This window comes from Pleuronectes platessa, chromosome 5 (assembly GCF_947347685.1).
Source record: "Pleuronectes platessa chromosome 5, fPlePla1.1, whole genome shotgun sequence".
Taxonomy (NCBI): Eukaryota; Metazoa; Chordata; class Actinopteri; order Pleuronectiformes; family Pleuronectidae; genus Pleuronectes; species Pleuronectes platessa.
This window is the reverse complement of record NC_070630.1, coordinates 2649151-2677053: the sequence shown is the minus strand read 5'-3', so window position 1 is coordinate 2677053 and position 27903 is coordinate 2649151. Positions and strand designations below refer to the sequence as shown.

The 27903-nt window shown below is 44.8% G+C and overlaps 1 protein-coding gene across 1 annotated transcript; it reads left to right on the top strand.

Moving 5' to 3' along the window:
* The first annotated feature begins 18329 nt into the window (after nucleotides 1–18329).
* Nucleotides 18330–26207, top strand: LOC128440020 (cell adhesion molecule 4-like). Its single transcript, XM_053422590.1, has 5 exons — nucleotides 18330–18584; nucleotides 18986–19070; nucleotides 19202–19259; nucleotides 19689–19777; nucleotides 25700–26207. Exons 1-4 carry the CDS (start codon nucleotides 18371–18373, stop codon nucleotides 19767–19769), a joined length of 438 nt encoding a protein of 145 aa, XP_053278565.1. The 5' UTR covers nucleotides 18330–18370; the 3' UTR covers nucleotides 19770–19777; nucleotides 25700–26207.
* The last annotated feature ends 1696 nt before the right edge of the window (nucleotides 26208–27903 follow it).

Sequence of the window (27903 nt, the reverse complement as noted above, 5' to 3'; positions counted from 1 at the left end):
CAGCTGGGGAGGACGAGACTACCTCCACGGGAGCGTCAACGTCGCCAGCTACAGGGTCTCTGTGCCTACTGCGGACAGGAGGGACATCTTCGTGACAACTGCCCGGTTTTGTCAAAAGGGGGGGCTCACCAACCACTGGAGGAGCGTTGGTGAGTCAGTCTTCTGTGTGTTCGTCTCCTCCACGCCTGCTGATCAAAGGTACTGTTTCCTGGAATCAAACCTCCCGTTCGCTATCCATCTTGGTGGATTCGGGGGCAGATGACAATTTTATCGACTCCAGTTTTGTAACGCAGGCTCAAGTTCCCTGTCAGCTCCTCTCTCACCCCAAGAGGGTCTTTGCTTTAGATGGCAGGCTCCTGGCGCAGGTTACTCACCGCACAAATCCTATTTCCCTGTTGTTGTCCGGGAACCATCATGAGGCCATTTCTTTTTTTGTTATTCCATCTCCAACTTCCCCTGTGGTGTTAGGTTTACCCTGGTTAAAGCTACATAACCCCCACATTGACTGGTCCTCGGTGTCCGTCCTAAATTGGAGTTTATTTTGTCATGCCCATTGTTTATGTTCCGCCGTTCCCCCCACTCGTTCTATGCCACAGGCTCCTCCCAAGCCCGTGGATGTGAGCTCCGTACCTGCCGTTTATCACCACCTCCGGGAGGTGTTCAGTAAGGACCATGCTCTGTCACTTCCCCCTCACAGACCTTATGACTGCGGGATTGAGCTTCTCCAGAACGTTCCGTATCCTTCCAGCAAGCTCTATAATTTATCCAAGCCAGAACGTATCGCCATGGAGACATACATCACCGAATCGGTGGCCTCGGGTCTCATTCGGCCGTCGTCATCTCCATTAGGGGCGGGGTTTTTCTTTGTGGAGAAAAAGGACAAGTCTCTGCGGCCTTGTATTGATTTTCGGGGACTCAACGACATTACGGTTAAAAACAAATACCCTCTTCCTCTCATTGACTCTGCTTTTGGGTCCCTTCATGAGGCCACTATTTTTACTAAGTTGGACCTCAGGAACGCCTACCACTTAGTGAGGATCCGGGAGGGGGATGAGTGGAAGACGGGGTTTAACACCCCCCTGGGGCATTTTGAATATTTGGTGATGCCCTTTGGCCTCACCAATGCCCCCGCTATTTTTCAATGCCTGATTAATGACGTGTTAAGAGACATGCTTAACTGTTTTGTTTTTGTTTATTTAGATGATATTTTGATTTTCTCCCGTAACCACCAGGAGCACGTGCAACATGTCCAGCTAGTGCTCAGAAGACTCCTGGAAAACAGGTTATATGTAAAAGCGGAGAAATGTGATTTTCATGTATGTTCTGTTAGTTTTTTGGGTTTCATTGTGGAGAAAGGGCAAATCAAGACCGACCCTGCCAAGGTTAAGGCAGTGGCCGAATGGCCCACTCCTACATCAAGGAAGCAACTTCAGAGGTTCCTCGGGTTTGCCAATTTCTACCGCAGGTTTATCCGGGACTATAGTATAGTTGCTACACCTCTGACGCAGCTGACTTCGGTTAAAATTCCTTTTGTGTGGTCACCTGCAGCTGAGGGGGCGTTTGCTAAACTTAAATTGTTGTTTTCATCTGCTCCTGTACTCATTCACCCTGACCCTGCCTTACAGTTTGTGGTGGAGGTGGATGCCTCGGACTCCGGGTTGGGGGCCGTGCTGTCGCAGCGCACCACCACCGACCAGAAGGAGCACCCGTGTGCCTTCTTCTCCCGCCAGCTCTCACCGGCGGAGAGAAACTATGACGTCGGGAACCGGGAGTTGCTGGCGGTGGTTCTGGCTCTGCAGGAGTGGAGGCACTGGCTTGAGGGATCCACGCATCCGTTCATTGTGTGGACCGATCATAAAAACCTGTCTTATCTCCGCTCTGCTCGTAGGCTCAACTCCCGCCAGGCCCGGTGGGCACTCTTCCTGGGGCGCTTCCACTTTACACTCACCTACCGGCCCGGGTCCAAGAACATCAAGCCAGATGCGCTGTCACGTCAGCTTCCTATGGAGGACATGTCTGGAGACACCATCCTGCCATCTGCCTGCGTGGTGGGAGCGGCCAGGTGGGAGATCGAGGGTGTGGTCCAGGGGGCCCAGAGGGACCAGCCGGTTCCACTAGGCTGCCCTCCGGACAGGTTGTTTGTTCCTGAGGGAGTGAGATCCCCAGTCCTGCAATGGGGACACGCCTCCCGGATCGCCTGCCATCCGGGTTTTCGGCGAACACTGGCCCTTCTCCAACAGCGGTTCTGGTGGCCCTCCATGGCGGCCGATACCAGGGGGTTCGTCGCTGCCTGTTCTGTCTGCGCCCGAGGTAAAGCATCACATCAAGCCCCCGCTGGTTTACTGCATCCTCTACCCATCCCTCACCGCCCGTGGTCGCATGTGGCGGTTGACTTCATAACTGGCTTACCCCCATCGGAAGGCAACACAGTGATTCTGACCGTCGTAGACAGATTCTCCAAAGCAGCTCACTTCATCCCGTTACCTAAGTTACCCTCCGCCTTGGAGACCGCTAACCTTCTCATCACACACGTCTTCCGTTTGCATGGCATCCCGGTAGACATTGTCTCGGACAGGGGTCCTCAGTTCGCCGCTAGGACGTGGAAGGCGTTCTGCCAGGCGTTGGGGGCGTCGGCCAGCTTATCTTCCGGATACCATCCTCAGTCCAACGGCCAGACAGAACGGCGAACCAGGATCTGGGTTCAGCACTGCGCTGTGTTTCAGCCCGACATCCGGTTTCCTGGGCCACACACCACTCCTGGATCGAATACGCTCACAACTCCCTGGTCTGCTCCGCCACAGGTATGTCGCCGTTCATGGTTGCTCCAACCTCCTCTGTTCCCATCTCAGGAAGCTGACGTGGCAGTGCCATCCGTGGAGGAGTATCTGCAGCGTGCTCGTCGGGTCTGGCTCGAGGCCCGGGCAGCCCTGGTCCGTACTGCGTCCCGCAATCATTGAGTGGCTGACCGGCATCGCACCCCTGCTCCTGACTATCAGCCGGGACAGATGGTCTGGCTATCATCCCGGGATCTGCCTCTCCAAACCGAATCACGTAAATTGACACCTAGATACATTGGGCCATTTGAGGTCAATTGGATAATAAATCCGTGTGCGGTGAGACTTAAACTCCCCCTGTCTTTGAAAGTTCATCCCACTTTCCACGTCTCTCTCCTCAAGCCAGTGTCCACAAGTCCATTAAGCCCTCCTGCGGAGCCTCCCCCACCCACCCTTATCATAGATGACCACTTGGCATATACGGTTAATAAGGTATTGGATGTACGCCGGCGTGGTCGAGGTTACCAATACCTCGTGGACTGGGAGGGATATGGCCCAGAGGAGAGACAATGGGTTTCTCGTTCCCTGATTTTGGACAATTCCATCCTCGATGACTTTTATGCTTGTTTCCCGGACAAGCCGGGTCGGCCGCCAGGCGGCGTCCCTTGAGGGGGGGGGGGTACTGTGGGGATTGTGGAGTTTGTTGTTGTTGTTCTCCTCCTTCCCTGTAGTGTCCCCTCGGCGCGTGTGGGTGTCAGGGGGCGTGGCCTGATTCCTGGCGACAGCAGACGAGGCACACCGGACCCTAATCATCTCATTCACCTCCTCCATAAATGCCTGGCTCGATCATCACTCCAGCGCCGGATTATTCAGTATCCTCGGTAGATATACGGCGCGACCTTCTCGACTCAGGCACCGTTTTGGGATGTATTCTAAACCTTGTTTTCAACTTCTACACAGACCTCCGTGTGCCTAACCGCTGACGTCGCCTCCTCGCTTCCGCCCTGGACTTCATAGCCAGCCGGCACCCTGCCACTACTGCCAGCTCCTGTAATCATTATTAAACATTCCTCTTACGTACTCTCTCGTCCGTGTCTGTTGTGGGGCCACGATCTACTAAAACCCTAACACTAACTCCGCTTTGCTGTGGCTTGTGATCTCCTGTCTTTCCTTGACTTGAGTTTCTTCAGCTGAGAAAACAAAGAAGTCATGTTCCTCATCATCTTGGAGGTTGGAGGAAGCCGTTTCACCCTCTGCCACCAGGCCAAGATCTTCAGCTGAGTGGAGCATAAGCTGGTGGATTCGTGGTGGTAGCCAGCACATTTTGAGGAATTTTGATTCGACGAGAGAATATTTTGAGTATTTTAAATACAAAATTGCTCCACTCTAAAGTATTGTGTTACAAATAGTTTTTATCGGCCCTATCAAATACAAATTACAAAATACTCAAAGTAATTCAAATACGTATTTCAAATACAAGTAATAGAAATACTGCCCTTCTCTGTTTACAAGTGTATCACAAAACAAGTTTGATTCACATGAGTTGAATCCTCATGAGAATAAGTAAAGAACACTAAAGTAATGTAGGTTTGCACAGTTATGACCTTTTACAATGTGTTTTTATGACCCAGTCTTCATATGGACTGGAGCTGTAAATAAATAGGAACTGACTTCTAACATGAGATTAAGAAAGAATAATTCACCATGATTTTTTTAGATCCACTCTCAAGAAATTAAAGAAAGTGTTCGATTCACGTTTCATTTCCAAAATAAAAGAACATTTCTTCATTTTAACGAAGGGATTTACTGGTGTTTGCCCGTTCGTGCATGTTAATGATGTAAAGAGGAAGGAAGCCAAGGTCTTAACTGATGTATGATTACTATCTGTCATCGTGACTTACTGACAAACATCATTTGTCGAGGTTGGAAGCTAGCTGCTGATGTGGCTTCACCACAGAGACGTATGAAGCAATGATGGGTTTGAGAGAAGCAGCAAGTTGCTTTGTCATCTTCCTTCTTTCTGTGTCAGGTACATCTACATATACAGGAAAGCACTTTCTCTTACAGAATCTGTCTTTCTTCTCAGACTCTTCTGTGTTGTAGGTGGACTTGTCTGTGATGTGACTGAGTTTCATCTTGTGCACATTATTTATCAGTGGAGGTTTTTCTTGTTTGAAGTCACAGACGAGAGCAGCAGCTACTATGAGTGTAACTGCAGCAGCGAGTGGATTTGTTGTCCTTCTTCTCACTGTGACAGGTACTGTACCTCTACATTCAGGTTCTCACTCTATTTTACACTCAGACTTCTGATTCACCTGACGTGAGTTTGAGAAAGAAAAATATAAATAAACCATTCATTCATTTTCAGATCACCACCTGTAAAGTGATGCAGAGAGAAAATATATGAAGGAATTATCATCAGTGTTATTTTGTATCTTTGTTTAGAAGTTTCTATCGTCTAGAGCTCAAAATATTACAGAGTCTGAAACATGTTTTTCTTATTCTTATTCTTATTATGATTATTATCATCATGACTGAGTTCCTCTACACTCGATGCAGGAGTTGTCATCAGTGTGTGGAGTCGTTAGTTGAAATGCTATGGAATGCTGCTCATGGAAATGTGTTTCTTTTCTACAGAAAGTAAAAAGTAAACTAAGTGTTCTCTGGTGTGTTATGAATCTGATTCTCTGTGTTACAGTGGTACAGTGTGAGAAAGGCTGGGATGTGAGTTACACTTCTACTGAGATCTGTGCCTTCAGAGGATCAACAGTGGACATTACCTGTACCTACACATACCCATCCAGAGTTAATAACCATGATACTACAGTTCAGGAAACTTTCTGGTTCATTAAAGAGAGTAATGGGATTCATGTTGATCTAAGGACTGATCCGGAGTATTCAGGTCGTGTGGAGAATCTCTGTGGAAACAACAAGTGCACTCTGAGAATCTCTAACCTGAGAGAGAGCGACTCAGCTGTGTACAAGTTCAGGTTCACAACAAACCAACCTACTGGGAGTTTAACTGGTTCGGCTGGAGTCACTCTGTCTGTCACTGGTAACATTTACATCTGAACATTCATTTATTTATTTCCTACATCTTGTTTTGTTCACTTGAGTGTGTCTGTGCACTTTTATATGCATGTGTGTGTCGTCAGTTTGGACTCAAATTAATTCCTTATTCTCACACACAGATTTGCATGTGCAGGTGAGCACATCAGTAAAGGGTGACTCTTATAACTATGCAAAGCTCAGCTGTCAGAGCAGTTGTCGTCTTCCTGATCATCTGAACTACGTCTGGTACATGAAACAACAGAAGATGAAGAAAGGAGCATCTTATACAGGTTATTTTCATCGTTCAGCCAGAGTTTCCTGTGCTGTTAAAGGACTCGAGGATTTCCGCTCTACGTCAATGTGTAGGTTTAATCTTCAGTATTTCACTAACAGCACCATCTGCTGGAGTATTTGAGATAATGCATTGTACCATAACTTCATGTGTCTTTAAATACTTTTTTCTGTATGGGCATATTGAGCTCTTGGGATACTACTGTCAGTACTGACTAACTAGTGTAGTACTACTATTCTGCTTGTGTAAATATAGATGGCAGACATGACTGCTTTCCAGAAGTGAAGCCAAAGCATTGTGATCGCCCCCTAGTGGCTGGCTGCAGTATAGAACATACATCCTGGCTCCTCCATGTTAGTGGGAAGGACATGGACCAAACTAAAAAGTCAAATACATTTTTCTCAAAGATGGTTTCTGTCATTTTAGGTCGTTCTTATCTCACTCTATTGTTCATGTTTCTCATAAGTTTGGTTTTAATTTGTTATTTGATGAAAAGAAAAGTAGATTCATCTTCATGATTGACAGCTGAGGCTGACTCAGGATTGGTCGAGCTCATATATGGGAGGGACCTTTATACTCTGGCTCCATCTCTGGATCACCACTGTGCAGACTGTGGTTCCAAATGTGAAAGATGGCAGCTTTGGTATCCAGGATATTTTGGCTTCATTTCTGGAGATTGGGAGGAAGTGGAGACGTGTCGTCCATCTTTGGTCGACTCTGCATAAAAGACACAGATCATTTCCTCCATATTGTTCAGTTTGCTCCATTATAAGAGCAACTTATACAAGGTCCCTCATGTTCCTCACCTCCAACAGTGTGTTTCTCCCTCACACTGAAGTCTAAAGGACACTTCACTGTGTTTTATGTGAACTGAAAGTTTCCTCATCTTGGCATCATCATCATCTTAAAATGAAAACCTGCCGACTGGTGATTCACCAGAGAAAATATATGGAGCTAGTTTTATAAATGTATAAGTTTATCTTCTGATTCTCTGATGTGCTCTGTGTTACAGTGGTAAGGAGTCTGATTGACTGGAGTGTGAGTTACACTTCTACTGAGATCTGTGCCTTCAGAGGATCAACAGTGGACATTAACTGTATCTATACATACCCATCCTGGTGGAATGGCCTTCATACTACAGTTAACAAAACTTTCTGGTTCATTAAAGAGAGTAATGGGATTCACGTTGATCTAAGGACTGATCCGGAGTATTCAGGTCGTGTGGAGAATCTTTGTGGAAACAACAAGTGCACTCTGAGAATCTCTAACCTGAGAGAGAGCGACTCAGCTGTGTACAAGTTCATGTTCACAACAAACCAACCTACTGGGAATTTAACTGGTTCAGCTGGAGTCACTCTGAATGTCACAGGTACCATTTACATTAGAGTCAGTTTCAAATGTTAGTGTGTAGATTGAAATAAAATCACATTTTGTTTGTTCACAGACCCTCAGCTCCAGGTACATGTGAGGAGATCAACAGCCAATCCATCTTCTACCTGGACAGAGCTGACCTGTCACAGCAGGTGTCAGCTCCCCGATCATCTTTCCTACGTTTGGTACAATAAGAATAAACCTGTTGGACGAAAAAAATACTTTCACCTCCAACACTTTAATCCTGAAGACAGCTATCACTGTGCTATAGAAGGACAGGAGCGTTTCCCTTCTCCTACATTGTGTGAGTTTACTGCTCATGACATTACATTCAATGTAAACTTTTAACAAATAATACAGACAGTGTTTTGATTGTATTCTCATCCTGTGTGTTAATATAGACTATCCTTCAGATGCTCCAAAGCCTCCCTCTGTGTCAGTGAGTCCCTCTGGTGAGATCATGGAGGGCAGCTCAGTGACTCTGACCTGCAGCAGTGATGCTAACCCAGCAGCTAACTACACCTGGTACAAGAGAAGTGGACACAAACAAGATCAACGTCTCAGTGAAGAGACACAATTTGTCCTCAGCTCCATACGGTCGTCAGACTCTGGAGAGTTTTACTGCACAGCTGAGAATGAGCTGGGAAGGAGTTCAGCAAACATCTTTATTACTGTGACATGTGAGTGAAACACAGGTTATTAAGTGAAGATATATTGACTCTGTCACATTCTTTGTCCTTTACATTTTAAATGTGCAGATATGGGTCGTTTGACTTCAGCCCTATAATTATTCAAAGTCAGACCATTAGCAAGACAAAGAGGAATCCACCCAGTGCCTGTTAAAACATCCATAAAGCTTTCACCATCCTCAGTAAACTTGAAAGATATTTCCTTCACTGTGCACATTCACGTGATGAGCAAACATCTCTCAGCAGACAGTGGTGAAAACAAAACCCTGCTCCTGTGCACATGTCACACACACACACCTCCCAGCAGGGGGAGCAGTGGCTCATTGACATTTTAAGAGACATGCCCACAAACAGGCCACTCTGAACAGGGCTCTTCACACGTTTTATTAGGTAGAAACTCTGTCTAATTGTGGAAAAGGGTCATAATATGTCACGTTTAAGTCCACGTTACAAACTGGACTATGGTTTGGAAATCTGTGGACATTCAGGGGAGACTGGAAACAGTAGTGCAACAGGAAATCATTCAAAAAAACTCTCACTTAACAAGTAGAATTTACCTGTGTCAGTTTAACAACTTTGCTGTTGTAACTGAGTGACTCCACTCACCTGAGCAACTTTGACTTAAACACATCTTATCATATATGTCCCCAAATGTTAAACACAATGTCTGTCATCTGTTACCATCACTCTGTTTCCACACAGACGCTCCAAAGCCTCCCTCTGTGTCAGTGAGTCCCTCTGGTGAGATCATGGAGGGCAGCTCGGTGACTCTGACCTGCAGCAGTGAAGCTAACCCAGCAGCTCACTACACCTGGTACAAGGAGGACCGAGCTCTGCTTCAAGGACCAGAGGGCGTTTATCGTCTCTCCTCCATCAGCTCTGGGGACAGCGGGGTCTACTCCTGCAAGTCTGAGAATCAGTACGGACGGATCAACTCCACGTCTCTACACTTAGACGTCCAGTGTGAGTAGATAACATCCACATGTCCATGAAACCCAGCATCTTACAGAAGGTTCCTGGGTCCCCCCCCTTATCTGGATTCACACCAAACTTTCCTGAGTTCTTCCCTGACCCGTTCCTCATCCTACCTCCAAGTTTCATGCTAATCGACTCAGTAGTTTTTGTGTAATCTTGCTTAAAATCAACAACCAACAAACAAACAGACTGTGGTGAAAACATCTGTTGTTGCATAGCTACACTATATGGCGTCATTTTCTGAACTCATAGTGACGACATTCCCATCATATGATTATAGATTATTTGTAAATGTATATTAGCTTAAAGTTGTCTCTATAGTCCCATTAGAGGCAAGAATACAGCAGAAAGGCAGATTTAAGGACTCATGATGTAAATCTCTAGCTTCTTTGTGACATAACTTATAAGTCAACTATCATTATATGATGGGGAATAATGTTCTGATCAGTATATGATTTAGTCTCTCTGCCATTTGTGGAAATATCTTGAAATTTTATCTTTTGGGTCAAATCTTTGTTCATCTTGACCTCTGACCTTTGACCGATCAGCTGCAAAGTTAATATTCAATATAATATTCAGTAAGTTTGTTTCATGAGTTGAGTAATTTTGCACATTCACACACACAGGATGAAGACAAAGCCCTTACTACCTGCTTCTGTCTGTGCTGGCGTCCCTGTTAATAATGATCATTTATAATTAAGCAGCCCTTATCAAAAGCAGAGATGGAAAATTTCTTCACTTTGGTTAAGGAATATTTCTGAGTTGATTTCATGATCTTGCATGTTTTACACCAGACGCTCCAAAGCCTCCCTCTGTGTCAGTGAGTCCCTCTGGTGAGATCATGGAGAGCAGCTCGGTGACTCTGACCTGCAGCAGTGATGCTAACCCAGCAGCTAACTACACCTGGTACAAGGAGGACCGAGCTCTGCTTCAAGGACCAGAGGGCGTTTATCGTCTCTCCTCCATCAGCTCTGGGGACAGCGGGGTCTACTCCTGCAAGTCTGAGAATCAGTACGGACGGATCACCTCCACGTCTCTACACTTAGACGTCCAATGTGAGTAGAGAACATCCTCATGTCCATGAAACCCTGCATCTCACAGAGGTTCTTCGGTCCGCTCCCTTATCTGGATGAACACCAAACTTTCCTGAGTTCTTCCCTGACCCGTACCCCATCGTAACTCCAAGTTTCTTGCTAATCGACTCAGTAGTTTTTGTGTAATCTTGCTTAAAATCAACAACCAACAAACAAACAGACTGGGGTGAAAACATCTGTTGTTGCATAGCTACACTATATGACGTCATTTTCTAAACTCATAGTGACAACATTCCCATCATATGATCAACGATAATTGTTACGGGTCCCAAGATTGGGACCACAGCAGCAAAGTTAAATTAATGACCTGTAGAAAACAGTAAGGATGCAGCAGCAGAAATGAGACGATGCATTCACTTCTTTACCCAGACAGCATCTTATTAAAATATAACACAATTTCAATTACAAACATTAACAATATAGAAATAATAACAGTCTGTATGTGTGGGAGCTGATCTACACAATGTGTAAAGTAAATAATATTTTTATCATCAACCTCCTGCAAGACGACAGGCAGGTAAAAATAAACACCTCACAGGCGAGTGTAGCTCCGCCCACCTAGTGGCGCGAATCTCACTCGCCTCACTGCCCAGCGGAGTTTCTCAGTTTTTACACATCTTAAATAAATAATCAAAACAACATTAACATAACTAAATGACACCCGTGGTGATCATGGGAAGCTTTAAGAGGTAACAAAGGTGACTCTCAGTCACTACTGACCTGTAGAAAACAGTAAGGATGCAGCAGCAGAAATGAGACGATGCATTCACTTCTTTACCCAGACAGCATCTGGCATGTGGGCGGATGTCCCCCCCAAAGAGAGGTACCGGGTGCAACGCTCCCATGCCAAATGTTCCACCTGGGTGCTGCGGTCATTCACTGATCTCTCTACTTATATTATTAGGAATAACCTTAAATGAAAATTACTATTAAAGTAATTCAATAAATTACAATTACTATTAAAGTAATTAAATAAATTAGAATTACTATTAAAGTAATTACAAAAATTTTAATTACTATTAAAGTAATTCAAAAAAAAATATTTTGGGGTATACCACACACTCCCCCACAAACAAAAAGTGGCTCCCGACACTTGCTATTAGTAGCACAGTTTTCAATAACTCACAATAACATTCGAAACATCAAATACAAAGCTTACAGTTACTCAAAACTTCAACATGAAGAAACATTAGTAACGATAAACATATGTAAATTTACAGTGTCTATCGATCATTCAATAACAGTGGATAGGACAGGTGATTGGCAAGTATGTAGGATGAATGATAGGTGTGTAATGAAATGGTTGTAAGTAAGACTTTGGATATTGGTGAGTGTAAACTATGGGCTGAGTCCCTATTGCACTCACAGTGACACGTGGCTGGTAAGTTGGTTGACCTAGGGAGGTGTAAGTGAACATCTGGCCAGGGCGCCTGTCTCTAGTAGACCTCCTTAATGTAGGCTGAGCCTCTTGGACCTCCATGTCTGAGTCATAAGCCTGAGACTGTTCCTGCTCATTGTAAGGCTGATGTTCCTCAGTGCAGGGCACTCTGTCATCTTGTCCTTCTGCTTCCTCAACGACACTTCCCCTTTCAGATGCAAGCTCATCGAGAACAGGTTCCTCCAGGCAAGCTCCAATCTGCTCCGGGTGGCTTTGGGTCTCACAGACGACTCTTTGGTGCGACATGTCATTTCCAACTCCTGGCGCTTCCCTTGGCATCCGTAGCCAATACCGTGGTCTTTCCTCTTCGTCATCAGAGTCAGTTGTGTCATGGTTCTGCGTCTGTTCACTTGTGCTCACGGGTTTTGAGATTTCCTTTCTCCTTTGTGACTTTGCAGGTGCGACAGAGGTTGGTTGCTCTACAGGTCTCAGGACTCACTTTATAGACTGGGTTATCACCAAGCTGTTCTCTGACGATGTAGATTGTCTTCTCCCAGTAGGACTTCAGTTTGCATGGACCTCCTCTTTGGGAAACATTGCAACAGGTAGCCCCTAAATTTATCACAAACTGCCCACTTTAAGGCTAAGAACTCAAGCTTACTGTAAAGACAGAGATCGCATTTAGATTAAAAAACCTCTAGTGGCGTGGAGGGGAGATGCGCAAATCACACGTGTTCAATTTGCGCACACACCGGGCGGCACTTGCCTGATTACGGCACGTGAGGTGAGTGAGCACGGGTGAGGAAATAAAGGTCCGCGATTTCCGGCCGGGCTATGAAGGGTTTGTGCATTGGAGGACACGAGAGCACGCATTGGTATGGTATTTATATTTTGAACTAAGGTGTAGTTTGCACAATGCGTATGTTTCTGGCACTTTTTCCCGTTTGTCATGTCTTCTATGTGACAGCGCATGGGTCGGCGCAGACGTCCTTAGTGACGTCTTGGGCACGTTTGGTGGAGGCGCACATGGTGAAAATGTTTGTATGGAAGACCATTGTTGTTTTACGTCATAGTGATATTGTAATTATATAGATTTGTTTATGATATCTAACAGATATTTGGATTTGATTTAAATGTTTGATTAGGCATTTTGATTTATTTGAACTAACTTGATTTAATTTGTCTTTATCAATAGGTTTTCAACCTAATCCTGATCCTAATCCTAAATCCGAATAAGACTACGGAATGTTTGTTGGTCATGTTCAGAAAGATTCATGTTCAATAAAATCAAGGAGAAGGATTTGAGCTGTCCTGCGTCCTCTGTGTAACAGTGCCATTTCAAGTTGGGCAAGCACAGTTTAAAACATCACCCAGATAACTTGACACTTACCACTGTGGAGATGATAACTCTGCTCTGCTGGTGTTAATGTGCGAGACCCATAACCAATCACCCTCATCTTTCCGTCCTGTTTCTGGTAGAGGATTGCTCCCAGACCTTGTTGAGAGGCATCGGTGTGAAGTATAAAGGGTTGGTTGAAGTCTGGGTATCCTAGCACTGGTGGGTTGGTTAGAATGTCTATTAGGCGCTCAAGAATCTGCTGGTGTTGGTTATTCCATTCCACGGGGGTACGTGAAAGCAATTGAGGCCCCTTTATTTTCCCCTTGACAGGCTTGGGTTGTGTTGAATTGGGCTTTCCCTGAAGCAGCTCATATAGTGGTCTTGCTATACGTGAGAAGTCTTGAACGTATGCTCGGTAATAGCTAAGGAAACCTAGCAGCCTCCGAACATCTCCTACTGTCTGTGGAGTTTTCTCCTTCAATGCTTGAACTGCATCAATATCTTTTGGATCTACTCTAACCCCATTTGCAGACACTAGCCGACCAACGTACCTGACCTCTTTGCGAAATAACTCACACTTTTCTGGCCTCAACTTAACCCCGTGGCGCTGTAGAGCTTGGAGTACACGGCGCAGCACCTCAACATGCTCTTCAAAAGACCTCGAGAAGCAGAGGACATCATCAAGATACGGGATGCAACACTCATCCCTAAGCGTGTCAAGCATTTCCTCCATGCTTCTTTGGAAGGCTGCTGGTGCAATTGACAACCCGAACGGTATTCTGACCCATTCATATAAACCCCAAGGGGTCCTGAAGGCAGTGAGATGTCTCGAACCTTCTGCAATAAACCCTTGGTGGTAGGCTTTGCCCTGGTCTAAGATGGAAAACCAGCTGTAGCCCCCAAGCGAGTCAATCAAGTCCTGAATACGGGGAAGGGGATGTCTGTCTGGCACAGTCTTCTTGTTAAGCAGTCTATAGTCAATACAAAGGCGCAATGAACCATCTTTCTTTCTGACACAAACAATAGGGGCGGCATATGGCGACTTAGACTTTACAATCCATCCTTTGACTAACAACTCCTGGATGTATTCTTTTACTTCCTTGTACAGTGGCTTAGGAATGGAAGCATAAGCTTTCTGAACGGGAACGTCATCGCTGAGCCTGACTGACATTTGGAGAGAGGGGATGCATCCAATATCACCGCTGTCTTGGGCAAATGCGGCCGCCTCCTCTTGCAGCACCTCCTCAACTAGATGTTGTTGTTCTAGAGTAAGATGACTGAGGTCAACGGGTGGTCGCCACGGCTCAGTTGTGGAAACCCTGGGAGCGGTGACTTTATGGACATCAGCCCTTACTGTTGTAACCTGTGGTGTCTCTACTTGTGGTTTCATTGTCTTACCTATCTCTATGACTTTCGCTACATGTTCGATGGAGCCCAACAGAGTTCTCTTTGGCAGGGTTATTTCATGCTTAGTGTGATTGGAGATGGGCACATGAACAAGAGGCCACCTGTTCTTACTGATCTCTAAGAGGCCTTCCCCCACACTCAGCTGTTCTAAACTATAACTTTCTTCTGGGGATTCATAAAGGACAACAGAGTCAGAGGCATCGAAGCTAGGTGGTACTCTGCACTGTACACGTAATGTTTTTCCAGCTGGGATAGTAACATCTTCCCTGCCTACTCTGATTTTGGCCAAACTGAGGCCTGGTGTCTTTTGTGTCTGAATGAAATTAACCATTGCTTCGGCTTGTTCTTCTTCCACTCCAAGGGCTCTTCGAAGGAGACCTATAATAGTGGTGTGTGCATCAGTCGAAGACTCTTGTCCATTTATAATTTCCTGGAGAACATTAGCTCCTAATAAAGGCTGAGGGAGACTGAGCTGGCTAACCAGGAAGGGGACCTGAATTGCAAGGTTTGGATTGTCGTTTCCAGTGAGGTTGACTGTAAGCTCCACCCATCCGTCGTATGGAATTGACTGTCCATTGGCCGCATATACATTAAGGCTTTCCCCTTGGTCAAGGAGTTCTTTTAGTGGTCGTGCTTGGTGATTGGGGATACATTTCTCTCTCCACAACCTGTCAATGATGCTAACCTGTGAGCCAGAATCAAACAACACTGTAGCTGCATAGCCACTGATAAAACACTTGAGCAAACTTTTCCTGCCTATCAGTGGTGCTGTGCGTATCGTCATGTCAGGGGTTTCTTTTGTTTCTTTGGGGAAAGTGTCAACAACTCTTTTGTCCCATCTTTGGCGTTTTGAGTGATGCTGCTTACGCTTGGGGGTTATTGGTTGGGACTGGAGTTCTCGAACGGCCTCTGGTTGTCCCTCAACGGAGGTCGGTTCCCGTTTTCCCTGATGCCAGGCTCTTTTTAAGCAACCTACAGCCCGATGTCCTGGATCCCCACATACAAAACAGTGGTTACAGTTCTCTAAGCCCTGATGTAGACAGTTGGTACAGATTGGTATTTTACCCTTCCTTGTGAGAGAGGGTTGGCCTGGTGTGGAAGGAGGAATTTGTCTGGGAATGGATGTAATGCTGTGTGCTTGCGGCTGACCAAGCATATGGACAGGAACGGACTTAGGGTGGGTTATGTGCATAGCTGTCGTTTGCTGGTCCATTAAAGCTGCAACCATGTTGGTCAGAGTCTCAACCTGAGCACTGAGCTGTTGAATTGTCTGTTGTTCTTTCTTGTGCGCAGTCTGATCTATTTCATCCACTCTGACATTTGTGAATGTGTTGCTTTCTGTCGGAGACCATAACTTAGCCTGCGCTGGTGCTCATTTTCGTCGCTGAGAATTTTCATAACTTGACTGACAATGTCTTCATCCGCCACTTGATTGTTTGAGAGGAGAGGTCTCAACTGTTGTCTGATGTCTGTCTGTTTAGACCCTAGGCCCTGGTAGATGGTGTGGAGGAAAACTTCCTGGATGGTTCTCGGGTCATCTGTGTTGGCCTGCTTTGACTGAAAGAGGATTTTCTGTTTGAGTCCAATCATGCGATACAGAAACTGTTGAGGCGGTTCTTGTTCACTTTGTTTGGCACACATTAGTTCCTGGAACAGTTCCATACCGGCCTTTTCACCAAGATGAGGCCTGAGGAAGCCCTTGAGTTCAACGATTGTGATGTCATCTTTATGGGTGAGCATGTCTTTAAAGGCACCTGGTTTAACTATCCTCAGCACAGCTCGGATCACTTCTGTTCCTGTGAAACCCTCCCTGACTCCCTCGTCTATCTGCTTACAGATACTGCTATATGTGATGTCAGAGCTATGGTCCCCAATCTGCCCCCCATGTATCTTAAACTCCCTACGCTGAAGATGGGAGAGGTCCTTTAAAGAAACCATCCTCTCAGTATCGATCGTAGCTGGGATATGACGTGGCATTTGGTGTGACCTGGGCTCACCTAGACTTTGCTCTGCTGCATTTGCTATATCTTTGTAGTGTTGTAGCCTCTTGCCTAGCTCATCATGCATTACTTGGAGCTGGTCCACAGTTTGACTTGTGGTGTCTGTGCTACGGTTAGTGTCCTGTATGTTCTGGACTGTGGCTGCTGGAGTAGCAGTATTGTATCTGGTGTTTGAAATATCACTGATAGCGTCATGTGACCCAGGAGTTTGATCTATGATGTTATCTGATGTAGCTGTGAGTGTCTCATGTTCCTGAGTTACCTCATTTGTAATGACAACTGTAGTTCGAACATTAATTATCTCACGTATCAAATCATTCAACATTAATAACTGACTCATTCCTCCATCCTCAGAACTGAGAAAAGTATCAGAGTTAATAAAGTCAAAGATATATTCAACACAAACTTCTTCATCGTCGGACTTCAGGTCGGGTGTACTTGGATTGTCAGCTGCGATGTCCCGTGCCAGCTGGTATCTGTCGCTGCCCGAGAGTTTGAACAAGTTCTTTTTGATGCTCCATACGAGTTCTTTGCGTGCGGTGGACATGATGTGTGTGATGAAACAGCAGTGCGGTTCCTTTGGAAGAATGAAGACCCTCCTTGGACTCTGATCTCCCCTCTAGGACACCCACCAGCTGTTGTCACGGCTGCAATCACGTCACCTCGCCTTGGCCTCGTGGTTCTGATATCACTGGATCTGCTCCCCTTGATGGTTCTTGTGGAGAGAGATCCCGGACGAGCCCCCAAAATTTGTTACGGGTCCCAAGATTGGGACCACAGCAGCAAAGTTAAATTAATGACCTGTAGAAAACAGTAAGGACTCAGCAGCAGAAATGAGACGATGCATTCACTTCTTTACCCAGACAGCATCTTATTAAAATATAACTTTCAATTACAAACATTAACAATATAGAAATAATAACAGTCTGAATGTATGGGAGCTGATCTACACAATGTGTAAAGTAAATAATATTTTTATCATCAAACTCCTGCAAGACGACAGGCAGGTAAAAATAAACACCTCACAGGCGAGTGTAGCTCCGCCCACCTAGTGGCGCGAATCTCACTCGCCTCACTGCCCAGCGGAGTTTCTCAGTTTTTACACATCTTAAATAAATAATCAAAACAACATTAACATAACTAAATGACACCCGTGGTGATCATGGGAAGCTTTAAGAGGTAACAAAGGTGACTCTCAGTCACTACTGACCTGTAGAAAACAGTAAGGATGCAGCAGCAGAAAATGAGACGATGCATTCACTTCTTTACCCAGACAGCATCTGGCATGTGGGCTGATGTCCCCCCCAAAGAGATGTACGGGGTGCAACCGCTCCCATGCCAAATGTTCCACCTGGGTGCTGCGGTCATTCACTGATCTCTCTACTTATATTATTAGGAATAACCTTAAATGAAAATTACTATTAAAGTAATTCAATAAATTACAATTACTATTAAAGTAATTAAATGAATTAGAATTACTATTAAAGTAATTACAACAATTTAAATTACTATTAAAGTAATTCAAAAAAATATATTTTGGGGTATACCACATAATTTTTCTATGTATACAAGCTTTAGGTCATCTCTATAGTCCTATTAGAGGCAGGAATACAGAAGAAAGGCAGTTTTAAGGACTCATGATGTAAATCTCTAAATTCTTGAAAAATTTGTCTTTTGGGTCAAATCTTTCCTCATCTTGACTTCGACCTTTGACCGATCAGCTGCAGAGTTAATATTCACTATAATATTTTTGTTGGTTCATAAGTTGACTAATTTTGCACATTCACACACACAGGCTTAGAACAAACCCTCAGTACCTGCTTCTGTCTGTGCTGGCCCCCGGATAATAATGATCATCTATATTTAAGAAGCACTTATCAAAACCAGAGATTGAAAAGTTCTTCACTTTGGTTAATGAATATTTCTGAGTTGATTTCATGATCTTTACACCAGATGCTCCAAAGCCTCCCTCTGTGTCAGTGAGTCCCTCTGGTGAGATCATGGAGGGCAGCTCGGTGACTCTGACCTGCAGCAGTGATGCTAACCCAGCAGCTAACTACACCTGGTACAAGGAGGACGAGGACTCACCAACAGCATCAGGACAAATCTTCACCATCACTAATATCACAGCTGAACATGGTGGAAAGTATCGGTGTGAGGCCCAGAACACACACGGACGTAGTAACACCACCTTACATCTGACTGTTGGAGCAGGTGATTTAAGCACTCTGACTTTTACAACCTACACCCCCCCCCCCCCCCCCCCCTCCTTTTCACTGCACCAGAACCTCAAACCATCAATACTCAGGATTTCCAGATGTATCACAGCTGTATATCAAGCCCATCATATTGAACATGAACAATACTGACTGACCAAAAGCATCACCTGGCAAAGTCACACACACACACACACACACACACACACACAAACAAACACATCCACACACAAACACACACACACTCATGCAGACAGAAGAGTTCCTCCCACAGATTACAACATAACGCAGTTTTTTAATTTCTTTGCTGCAGAAGAAGCCACGCCCCCTTCATCCAGGAACATGAATATGAATTCAGCAGTCTAACCACACTGCTAATGTCTCCTGTCTGTTGTCTAGGGAAGTCAGTGATAATCATGAATATCATCAGGCTGACTCTGGTGGTCGTGCTGGTTCCAGTGCTTGTCTGGACTCTGTGGATGAGGTAAAACAATACAAATCCATCAGTTCACCCTCTGCTCTTTGACTGTCTTCTTCAAATGTCTTCAAACTCTAGTTTCAGTGTTATGAAGTTCATTTTGTCAAATGTTGTGTTTGTTGTTGTTCTCGATCCAGGATGAAGAAAACTCTGAGCTTGAAATCAGAAGTGAATGAAGCTGTGGAGATGATAGAGGTGAGAGACAGTTAGGCCAAAAGAATGACTCCATATCACTGTTTTCATCTCACAATGTTAGAGAAAGAGATAAAATATTTCTTGGATCAGCTGCTTTGTCTGAATCTGCCCAAAATGTAAAAGGTTCCACCCCCTCTCCTCCAAATATGGTTACTTCTGGTTTCATAAAAACCAAGATAGCGCTGGACAACGTGTCAAAAATAGAGGTTTCAAAATGGCAGCTCACAAACCAATGGGTGACGTCACAGTGCGTTGACACGTGGAAATCAGTTTATCACTTTTTGTGTAATCCTGCTGATGAACAAACAAACGAATGGACAGGGGGGGCGCAACTACGTTCAAACTAATCTTGAATGAACTGTGATTATTTGCAGGTTTCATGAATAAAGTCCAGTGAGGCTTAATATTTTCTCATCTCTCCCCCATCAGTTAGACAACTGTCCTGAGTATGATGACGTCGCTGCTGCAGCACAGACAGAAGACACAGAGGAGCAGGAAGACCTGGTGTGAAGCCTCAGGTCAGAGCCACTGGGACAAACACAACCAAGATGGAAGACTTCAGAGAACATCCGTACAAGAGAGTACAGAAACCACAGTGTATAGTTATTAAATACAGAAAATCTGTCCAAGAAGCAAAATATCTGAGTGCAAGCGCAGAGTTTGAGCACAAGCAGAACAAATCTAAACACCAGCAGGAGCTGTGTGAGTGCAAGCGCAGAGTTTTGAATAAAAAGACCACGAAATCTGAACATGCAAGTCCAGCTCTCAAACTAAAAGACCAGTTTAAGAGGAAAACACACGTACATTTCCTTTCTTTTTTTTTTTTTTAATATTTTTTTTATTTACATTTTCCATTTAAAGAAAAAACAGACATAACAAAAACAACAACAATAATAACACCCCGGCTCAGACATGTAAAATGAAATTGAAAAAGAAAAACAGCTGTGACTTTTGTAAGCACACATACACAGAGATGAGTGCATAGACAAATATACAGTAAGGCTACCAGTTACTTGTCATCTGTCCTGGTTTCGTCCAGGTAGGCAAGGAAGTGGCCCCAAATGGCCAAAAATTTTCCAATTGAATTAGTCCTTGTGAACCTGAGTCTTTCCATTTGTATGGTTGATGCCATGTCAGCCAACCACCTCCGAAAGCAAGGGGGAGACATCGACTTCCACTCCAGTAAGATTAGCCGTTTTGCAACAATCATCCCCAGCATCAGAGACTGCTGCATTGCTGCAGGTAGGCACGCTGTAGTCTGTGAGCAGCCAAAGACTGCAAGTTCAGCCTCCGGTCGGAAGAGTCTCTTATAGGCCTTGGAGAACCAGTCAAATATCTTGTTCCAGAATTCAGTCAACAAGGGACAGAGCCAGAAGGCGTGAGACAGTGTGCCCTCCGACCCCTTACACCTGTCGCACAGCGGTGAGACAGAGGGAGCGATCCTGTGCAGTTTGACTTTGCAGTAATGAAGACGGTGAACAACTTTGAACTGAATCAGCTGATGTCTGCTGCTAACTGAGCAAGATTGTATCATAGCTAAACACTTCTCCCATGTTTCTGCAGACAGCTCAATGCCTAGCTCTCCCTCCCAAGCCTGCCTCACCCCGTCCGTGGCAGCCCTGTTGCAATCATCAAACAAACGCACAAATCTGGAAATGAGATGTCTGGAGTCAGGGGGGCCCCTTAAGATATCGAAAAGCACACACTCCTTTGGGAGAGTTTTGAAATCAGGGATTTTGGATCGAACATAGTCTCTGATTTGCAGGTAACGAAAATGATGCGAGTGTGGTAACTCAAATTTTGCCCGCAATTCATCAAAAGAAGCGAAATGCCCATCCACGTACAAATGCTTTATGGAAGTAAGGCCCTTCTCCCTCCAGGCATGGAAAACTCTGTCTGATGTTGAAGGCATAAAGGAGTGGTTGAAGCAGATAGGTGCATGTACAGATGTCATTGGCAGACCCAAGGCTTTTCTCACCTGGTTTAATATTTTAACAGCGTTTTTAACAACAAAACTTTGACTCCTTAAAATGGCTAGCTTCTCTATTTTGCAGAACAACAAGGCAGATAAAGATGATCCGACTACACAGTTGGCCTCCATATTCAACCAGGAGGGGGCCCCAGGGGCCAAACTGCCTGGAGATTCCAGTTGCCAAAACATCAGTGCCCTAATGTTGGCAGACCAGTAATAATGTCTGAATATAGGTAGACCCAGTCCTCCCTCTGATTTGGCCTTTTGTAAGTGGGCTTTTGAGATCCTGTGGTTCTTATAGTTCCAGATGTATGACAAAATTATGGAGTCTAGTTCTTTAAAAAAAGCTGATGTGAGGAAAATAGGAAGGTTCTGACAAAGGTAAAGAAACCTGGGAAGGGAGACCATTTTAATCGAGTTAATACGGCCGATCATAGACAGGGGCAAGACCTTCCAAGCCTCTATATTACCCTTAAGCTTAGCCACAAACTCTGAGAAATTTAATTTGAATAGGAGTCTGGGTTCCCTGGGTATTGTCAGGCCAAGATATGTAAAGTGATCTTTAGCCAACCTAAAAGGGATATTTTCTAGGAAACCGGGCGTGTAGGTGTTGGAAAGGGGCATAAATTCACTCTTTGCCCAGTTAATTGTATACCCAGACAGCTTTCCGAAAGAGGTAATCAGTTCTAGCAAAAGGGGAACAGATTTTTCTGGCTCTTTTAGGCCTAATATGACATCGTCTGCATATAGACTAATGAGCATTTCGGTACCTCCCACCTCCAGACCCACAACTCCCGGATGGGCTCTTATTGCTAAGGCGAGGGGCTCCAGCGCAACAGCAAAGAGGGCAGGCGAGAGAGGGCAGCCCTGCTGTACCGAGCGACGTAAAGGAAATGGTGCCGATCTATCACCATTAGTTAAAATGGAGCACATCGGGTCAGCATATATCAGTCTCACCCAAGATACAAAAGAGTCACCGAACCCAAATCTGTGCAGGGATTCTAACATATATGGCCATTCGACCTGATCGAAAGCCTTGTGTGCGTCTAGAGACAAAATTGCTGCCCCATTGGTTTCCGTGTGATCAACACACATAGCATTAAGAAGGCGTCTGACGTTGGAAAAGGATAGTCTACCGGGGACGAACCCTGTCTGATCAGGATGAATTATTGACGACAAATATCTATTTAAGCGACCAGCTAATATTTTGGTTATTATCTTCCTGTCAACATTCTGGAGTGCAATAGGTCTGTAGCTGCCTGGGTCTGTTTCCTCCCTGCCCTTCTTCAGAATGAGGGCGATATTGGCCTCATAAAGCGTTTTTGGTAAGATTTTGTCTCTTTTAGAACTCACCATCATCCTGAGCAAAAGCGGAGCAAGAATGCCACCGAACTTCTTATAAAATTCGCAGCCGAAGCCATCAGGCCCGGACGCTTTGCCTGATGGGAAGGATTTAATGGCAGATACTATTTCTTCCAGTGTAAAATCGGAGTCTAGGTCATCCCTGGCCACATCACTAAGTTTAGGTGTTTCAAGAGAGTCAAAAAAGTTGGCCAGGTCAGAGTGGGTGGCATCACATTTAGAAGAGTACAGCTTACTGTAAAATTCTTTGAAACGATCATTTATCTCTATAGGGTCGGTCAACAGGGTGCCTGCCTCAGATTTGATATTGTGAATCGCCCTGGAAGCCTGCACACCCCTCAGCTGCCGCGACAGGAGCCCCACGGGTTTCTCCCCCAGCTCAAAATGTTTTTGTCTCAGTTTCAGAAGAAGGCTGTTGATTTGTCCTCCTAGGATGCAGTTATACTCATATTTGAGCTTAACTATCTTGTTGTAGTCTTCAGAAGACATTGAGGTTCGATATGTCGCTTCATAGGTGGGAAGAGTGTTCCTGATTTCTAACAAACGCTTCTCTCTCTCTCTTTTAATGGCAGATTCATAGGAAATTATGTCTCCACGAATAACGACCTTTAGAGTTTCCCAAAGAGTAGAATCCGACACCTCACCGTTGTCGTTGATTTCTATAAAGGTTTTTAATTTGGTAGTAATGGCTTCCACAAAGTTACCATCGGAGAGCAGCAGAGGGTTAAAGCGCCAGGAGTAATTCTGTTTAGGGAGAGAGAGGTTTAAGGACATCGACAGGGGACTGTGATCCGAAATTAGTATATTATGGTATTTAGTATTAGTGACAGAAGGAATTAGACGTGAATCAATCAAGAAATAGTCTATCCTGCTGTACGACTTGTGGACATGTGAGTAAAATGAGTAGTCCCTGTCTGTAGGATGCTGAATCCTCCAAATATCCACTGCATTCCTAGACTTAATCAAATCGTTCAGGACCTGCACAGACGTAATTTTTGGAGGTGGACGTGACGACAATCTGTCCAAGTAGGGATCTAAATAACAATTCAGATCACCTCCAATTATTATATTAGAGTTGGTGGCATCTGGCAACAAATCAAAAACTTTTTTGAAAAAATCAGGATCGTCTACATTCGGACCGTAGATATTCAAAAATATTAACGGAAATGAATTAATAGTCCCAGAAACCATAATGTACCTGCCGTTGGGATCTGTATTGAGTGAAGTGAGTTGAAACGGGATATTTTTCTTGAAAAGAATAGCCACCCCACGAGCGTGAGAGGTAAACGACGACAGATAAACCTGGGATATCCAGCTACACCGCAATCTACGCTGCTCAGTTGCCCCTATATGAGTCTCCTGCAGGAAAATTACATCTGCAGATAAAGATTTAAGATGTCGGAAAACCTTGTCCCTCTTAGTAACATGACCCAGCCCCTTAACATTCCACGAGACCACCGTGACATTCCTGCCTCCCACTGCTACTCTATCTTGGGCCCCCTGCATATATAAGTAATGAAAAAGATGACATAAATGAGCAAAAGCATATTAACCATTGTAACTTGACTGGCAGAATTACAGAAAAATCACACAGAAAAACAACTGACACTGACATGTCTGAGCCATACACAAAAACACCACCCCTCCACCCCCACCCCGCCTCGTGCCTACCTGAACCTGGCACGTAGCATCTTACCTTCATCCTAACAGGAGCTGCTGGCGAGTACAGTAGTCACTACTAACTGTGTTACCGCCATCTCCCCTCTCCGCGACATTATATAATATATAAACAAAACAACTGTATAATACCGCAATAATTAAGTAATCAGAACAAGGAGTGTGACTAAAACTAGCACCCCAGAGTGAGAGAACATGACATCACTATAAATGGGCCTTCGTAATGGCAGATATATGTAAACAATGTACACAGAGAAGTCTCAGTGTTGTGAGCGGTTAATCAGCCGCTTTGAAGAAACAGTTGTCTCACCCCAGCGCGGTTATAAGTTGAGTGAAAGGTGTTAGCGCATGGGCTCACTTCCCCTGGTCTAGGTTGTTCCTTTCCAGGAACCGCGCTGCCTTGTCCGGGTCCGCGAAGATCATGGGCGCCTCACCATCCCGGGAGTAAACGAAGAGCTTGGCCGGGTATCGTAGGGTGTGTTTCACACCTCCGTCCCGCAGAGCCTGCATCACATCTCGGAAGGCGCGACGCTGGGCCATCACCTCGCTGGTATAATCGGGAAAAAGCAGCACCTTACATCCTTTATACTCCAGTGGCTGCTGTCTGCCAAGGCGGAGGATTAGATCTTTATCCTGAAAGTGGTGGATACGTGCCAGGATGGTGCGCGGTTTAGCTCCGGCGGCCGGCTTCGGTTGAAGGGAGCGGTGCGCCCGGTCAACTTTAACTGGGTGCGGGAAGTGATCAGCGCCAAGCAGCTTGGGAATTAGCCTGGAGACGAACTCAGTGGGTTTACCCTCTTCTTCACCCTCTTGTATCCCCACGATCTTGACGTTATGTCTCCGAGAGCGGGCTTCCAGATCCTGCACTTTAGCGTGAAGCTGAGTGTTACACTTCGCCAGCTCAGAGTGTCTGGCCTCAAGTGTTACCATGCGTGCGTCAAGTTCAGTGACAGCCTGCTCCTGACTAGCCACACGAGCTTGTAGCTCCGACTGTGACGCTGCCAGTGCATTGAACTTGGTCTCAAAAGCATCGAAACGCTCGTTAATGCAGCGCAGGACCGATTCGGACATCTCCTTAAACATGGCATAAGTCTTGTCTGGTGGTGCATCCGGCTGGATGGGAGAGTCTTTGTCGGTCTCGACGTTAGCACTAGCACTAGCTCTCGTTACGGCGGTTTGCCCCTCCGTGGTTTTGGGTCTGCTGGGAATGCTCGGCTTCGGCATGTTGCGTTTTCAGCTCAATAAAGATCTTAGAGAAACATATATGTTCACTTCTACAGCTTGTGAGCAAAAAGATGCGGTATTAAAATAGCTTTTCAAAGTAGCGGAGAGGAGCACATGCGAAACACGTCTACATCGTCCACATGCGCACTAGCGCCCCCGTACATTTCCTTTCTACTCATGGTTTCCTGTTTTCTTCTTTCCTCAGGTGCACTGTGATTGGTTGATGAAAGTATGTGAGAGGAAACAGGAAGTATCTCTCTTTCCATCCGCGGTTGCAGCAGCAGCAGTTTGTACAGCAAGACCTTCAGAACAAGAGTATTGTTGTGTTGTGTCTTTTTCTTTTCTGATGGGTCCAGTTGTCCAGTTTTCGCAGCTTTATTTCTGTGAGCTTTAGTTCTGATGTTGGTTTAGGTTGAAGGAAGATTCTCAGATCCTACGACCCTCTGATGGTTGGTGTGTTGGGTTTTCCTTCTTTTGTCCATTTTGCCGGCCTGTTGTTGAAGTTGTTGTCTTGTGCAATAAATTGAATTATTTTTGCTGTTACCCTCAGAACTATGTTGGACGTCTTGTCGATGAAACTTTGAGGCTGTGGTAACAGCACGTGACTCATCTTGTGTCTAATACATGATATTAATGTGGTTATTACATGGATATTGAATTATTATGTATCGTGATTTTATGATTCTTTCATAAATAAATGTTTTTGGTCTTTTGTTTTCACTCCTTATCAATTTATTGGTTTATATATTTATTTTTTTCAATTGATGGAGGCTGGCATGTGCACACAGACACAAAAGGGGGGGTCAGGGAAATGGTGAAGCAGATGAACCAAGTATGCAGAGTTTTAAGAAAAAGTGTAATTTTAATGAAAGACAGAATTCCCCAAAGACTGTGTAACCCACATGGAGGGTAGGTGCACACTGGACCAGTATAACCCAGATTCGTAGGGAGGAGTAATTAACAGGAATCAGACACCACAATGAGCAACCAGGACACAGAGTTAAGTTTAAATGAAAACAATTGTATTAACACACAAAATATTTACAACATTGCCGGCATTCAGTTTAGTAAAATTAGAAATGTCTTTTGAAATGGGTGCACCCAGAAAATAAAAGTAATCCTCAAAAAATAGGATGTTCTGCTAGATTCAACTGTCCTTTGAGGTTCTTCCCCACAGTCCTACCACACTGACAGCAAGGTTGATGAATGCTTGAAGCGCTCCTCAATCCAGGTGCTCAACACGGGTGGCTCGCCATCTCCCTCGTCAGGGAGAGATTCCAATCCAACTCAAAGTTCAAGGGTATCCAGAAAACCCAGCCGGGAAAAGAAAAGGATAAACGGTGCTCTAAGCTGCTCTCCAGGTCCTCTCAGTAGCTGATAAACTTCTTATGGGCTCAAACATACTCTAACTTCTCTTTGTTCAGTATTATATCAAGTACCAGTAGCAGTAATATCGCTCCGTAATTCCAACTTCTCCACTTCTCATCAGGCTCCGTCTGTCTCCACACTCGACTGCACCCCGCTGACTCGAGTGAGGAGGCGGGACTTAGACCGTTTTACACCAATAACATGTAGTTATTTCACCTTGAACCAATAGGCTCACTTGTTGTCAAGTTTTTTGACAGGTAGAACACTTCCTGAGCAAAAAGGAAATGACTTAATAATAATAAATTAAATACAGAAGAAATAAAACAGAATTGTTAATTAAATAAAAGGAATTCTCAGTAAGGAGGAAATATGAATAATACTATAAATAAGTGTTTTGGTAACAACTGGTTTTCCCAGAGGGTTACACCTGTTACATGGGTTTATACAAATTGATTACACTATTCTCAAAAAGGTAAAAACTAAAGAAACAAAAACACACAGGAGGCTTACATAGGGGATGTAGAGGTGCAGAGGCCCAGGAGACACAGGATTCAGAAACACAAGCGGTCAGGACAGGAACACAACGGTTTAGACAAACTTAGACAACGATCCGACGAGGACAAAGGGAAGCACAGAGGCTTATATACACACACAAGGACTGGTGCAGACGATCACAGAGACAGGAAGTGAAGAACAGATTAGGAGAAAGGCCTACAAAATAAAACAGGAAACAGAAAACACTCTCAACAAATAGATTGAAACAAAAACTAAGATGACAAACCATCACAGGGGAATTTGAGCCACTATCCTTTTCCTTCCTCGAGAGAAAGTGCCCTTTTTAAAATACAGTAAAATGATATCCCTGTAATATTATATCCCAAACAGATATATTGTAATATAATAAAAAATCTAAATATCAGGTGGAGAGATTAGACTAGTCTCTGTTCCCTCCCTCCCTCCACGTCTCCTGCACAGAGCTGAGCATTGCAGCTGTGGACATTTCTCCGTTCTGAGAAGCATCACGACTCGGACTCTGAATAA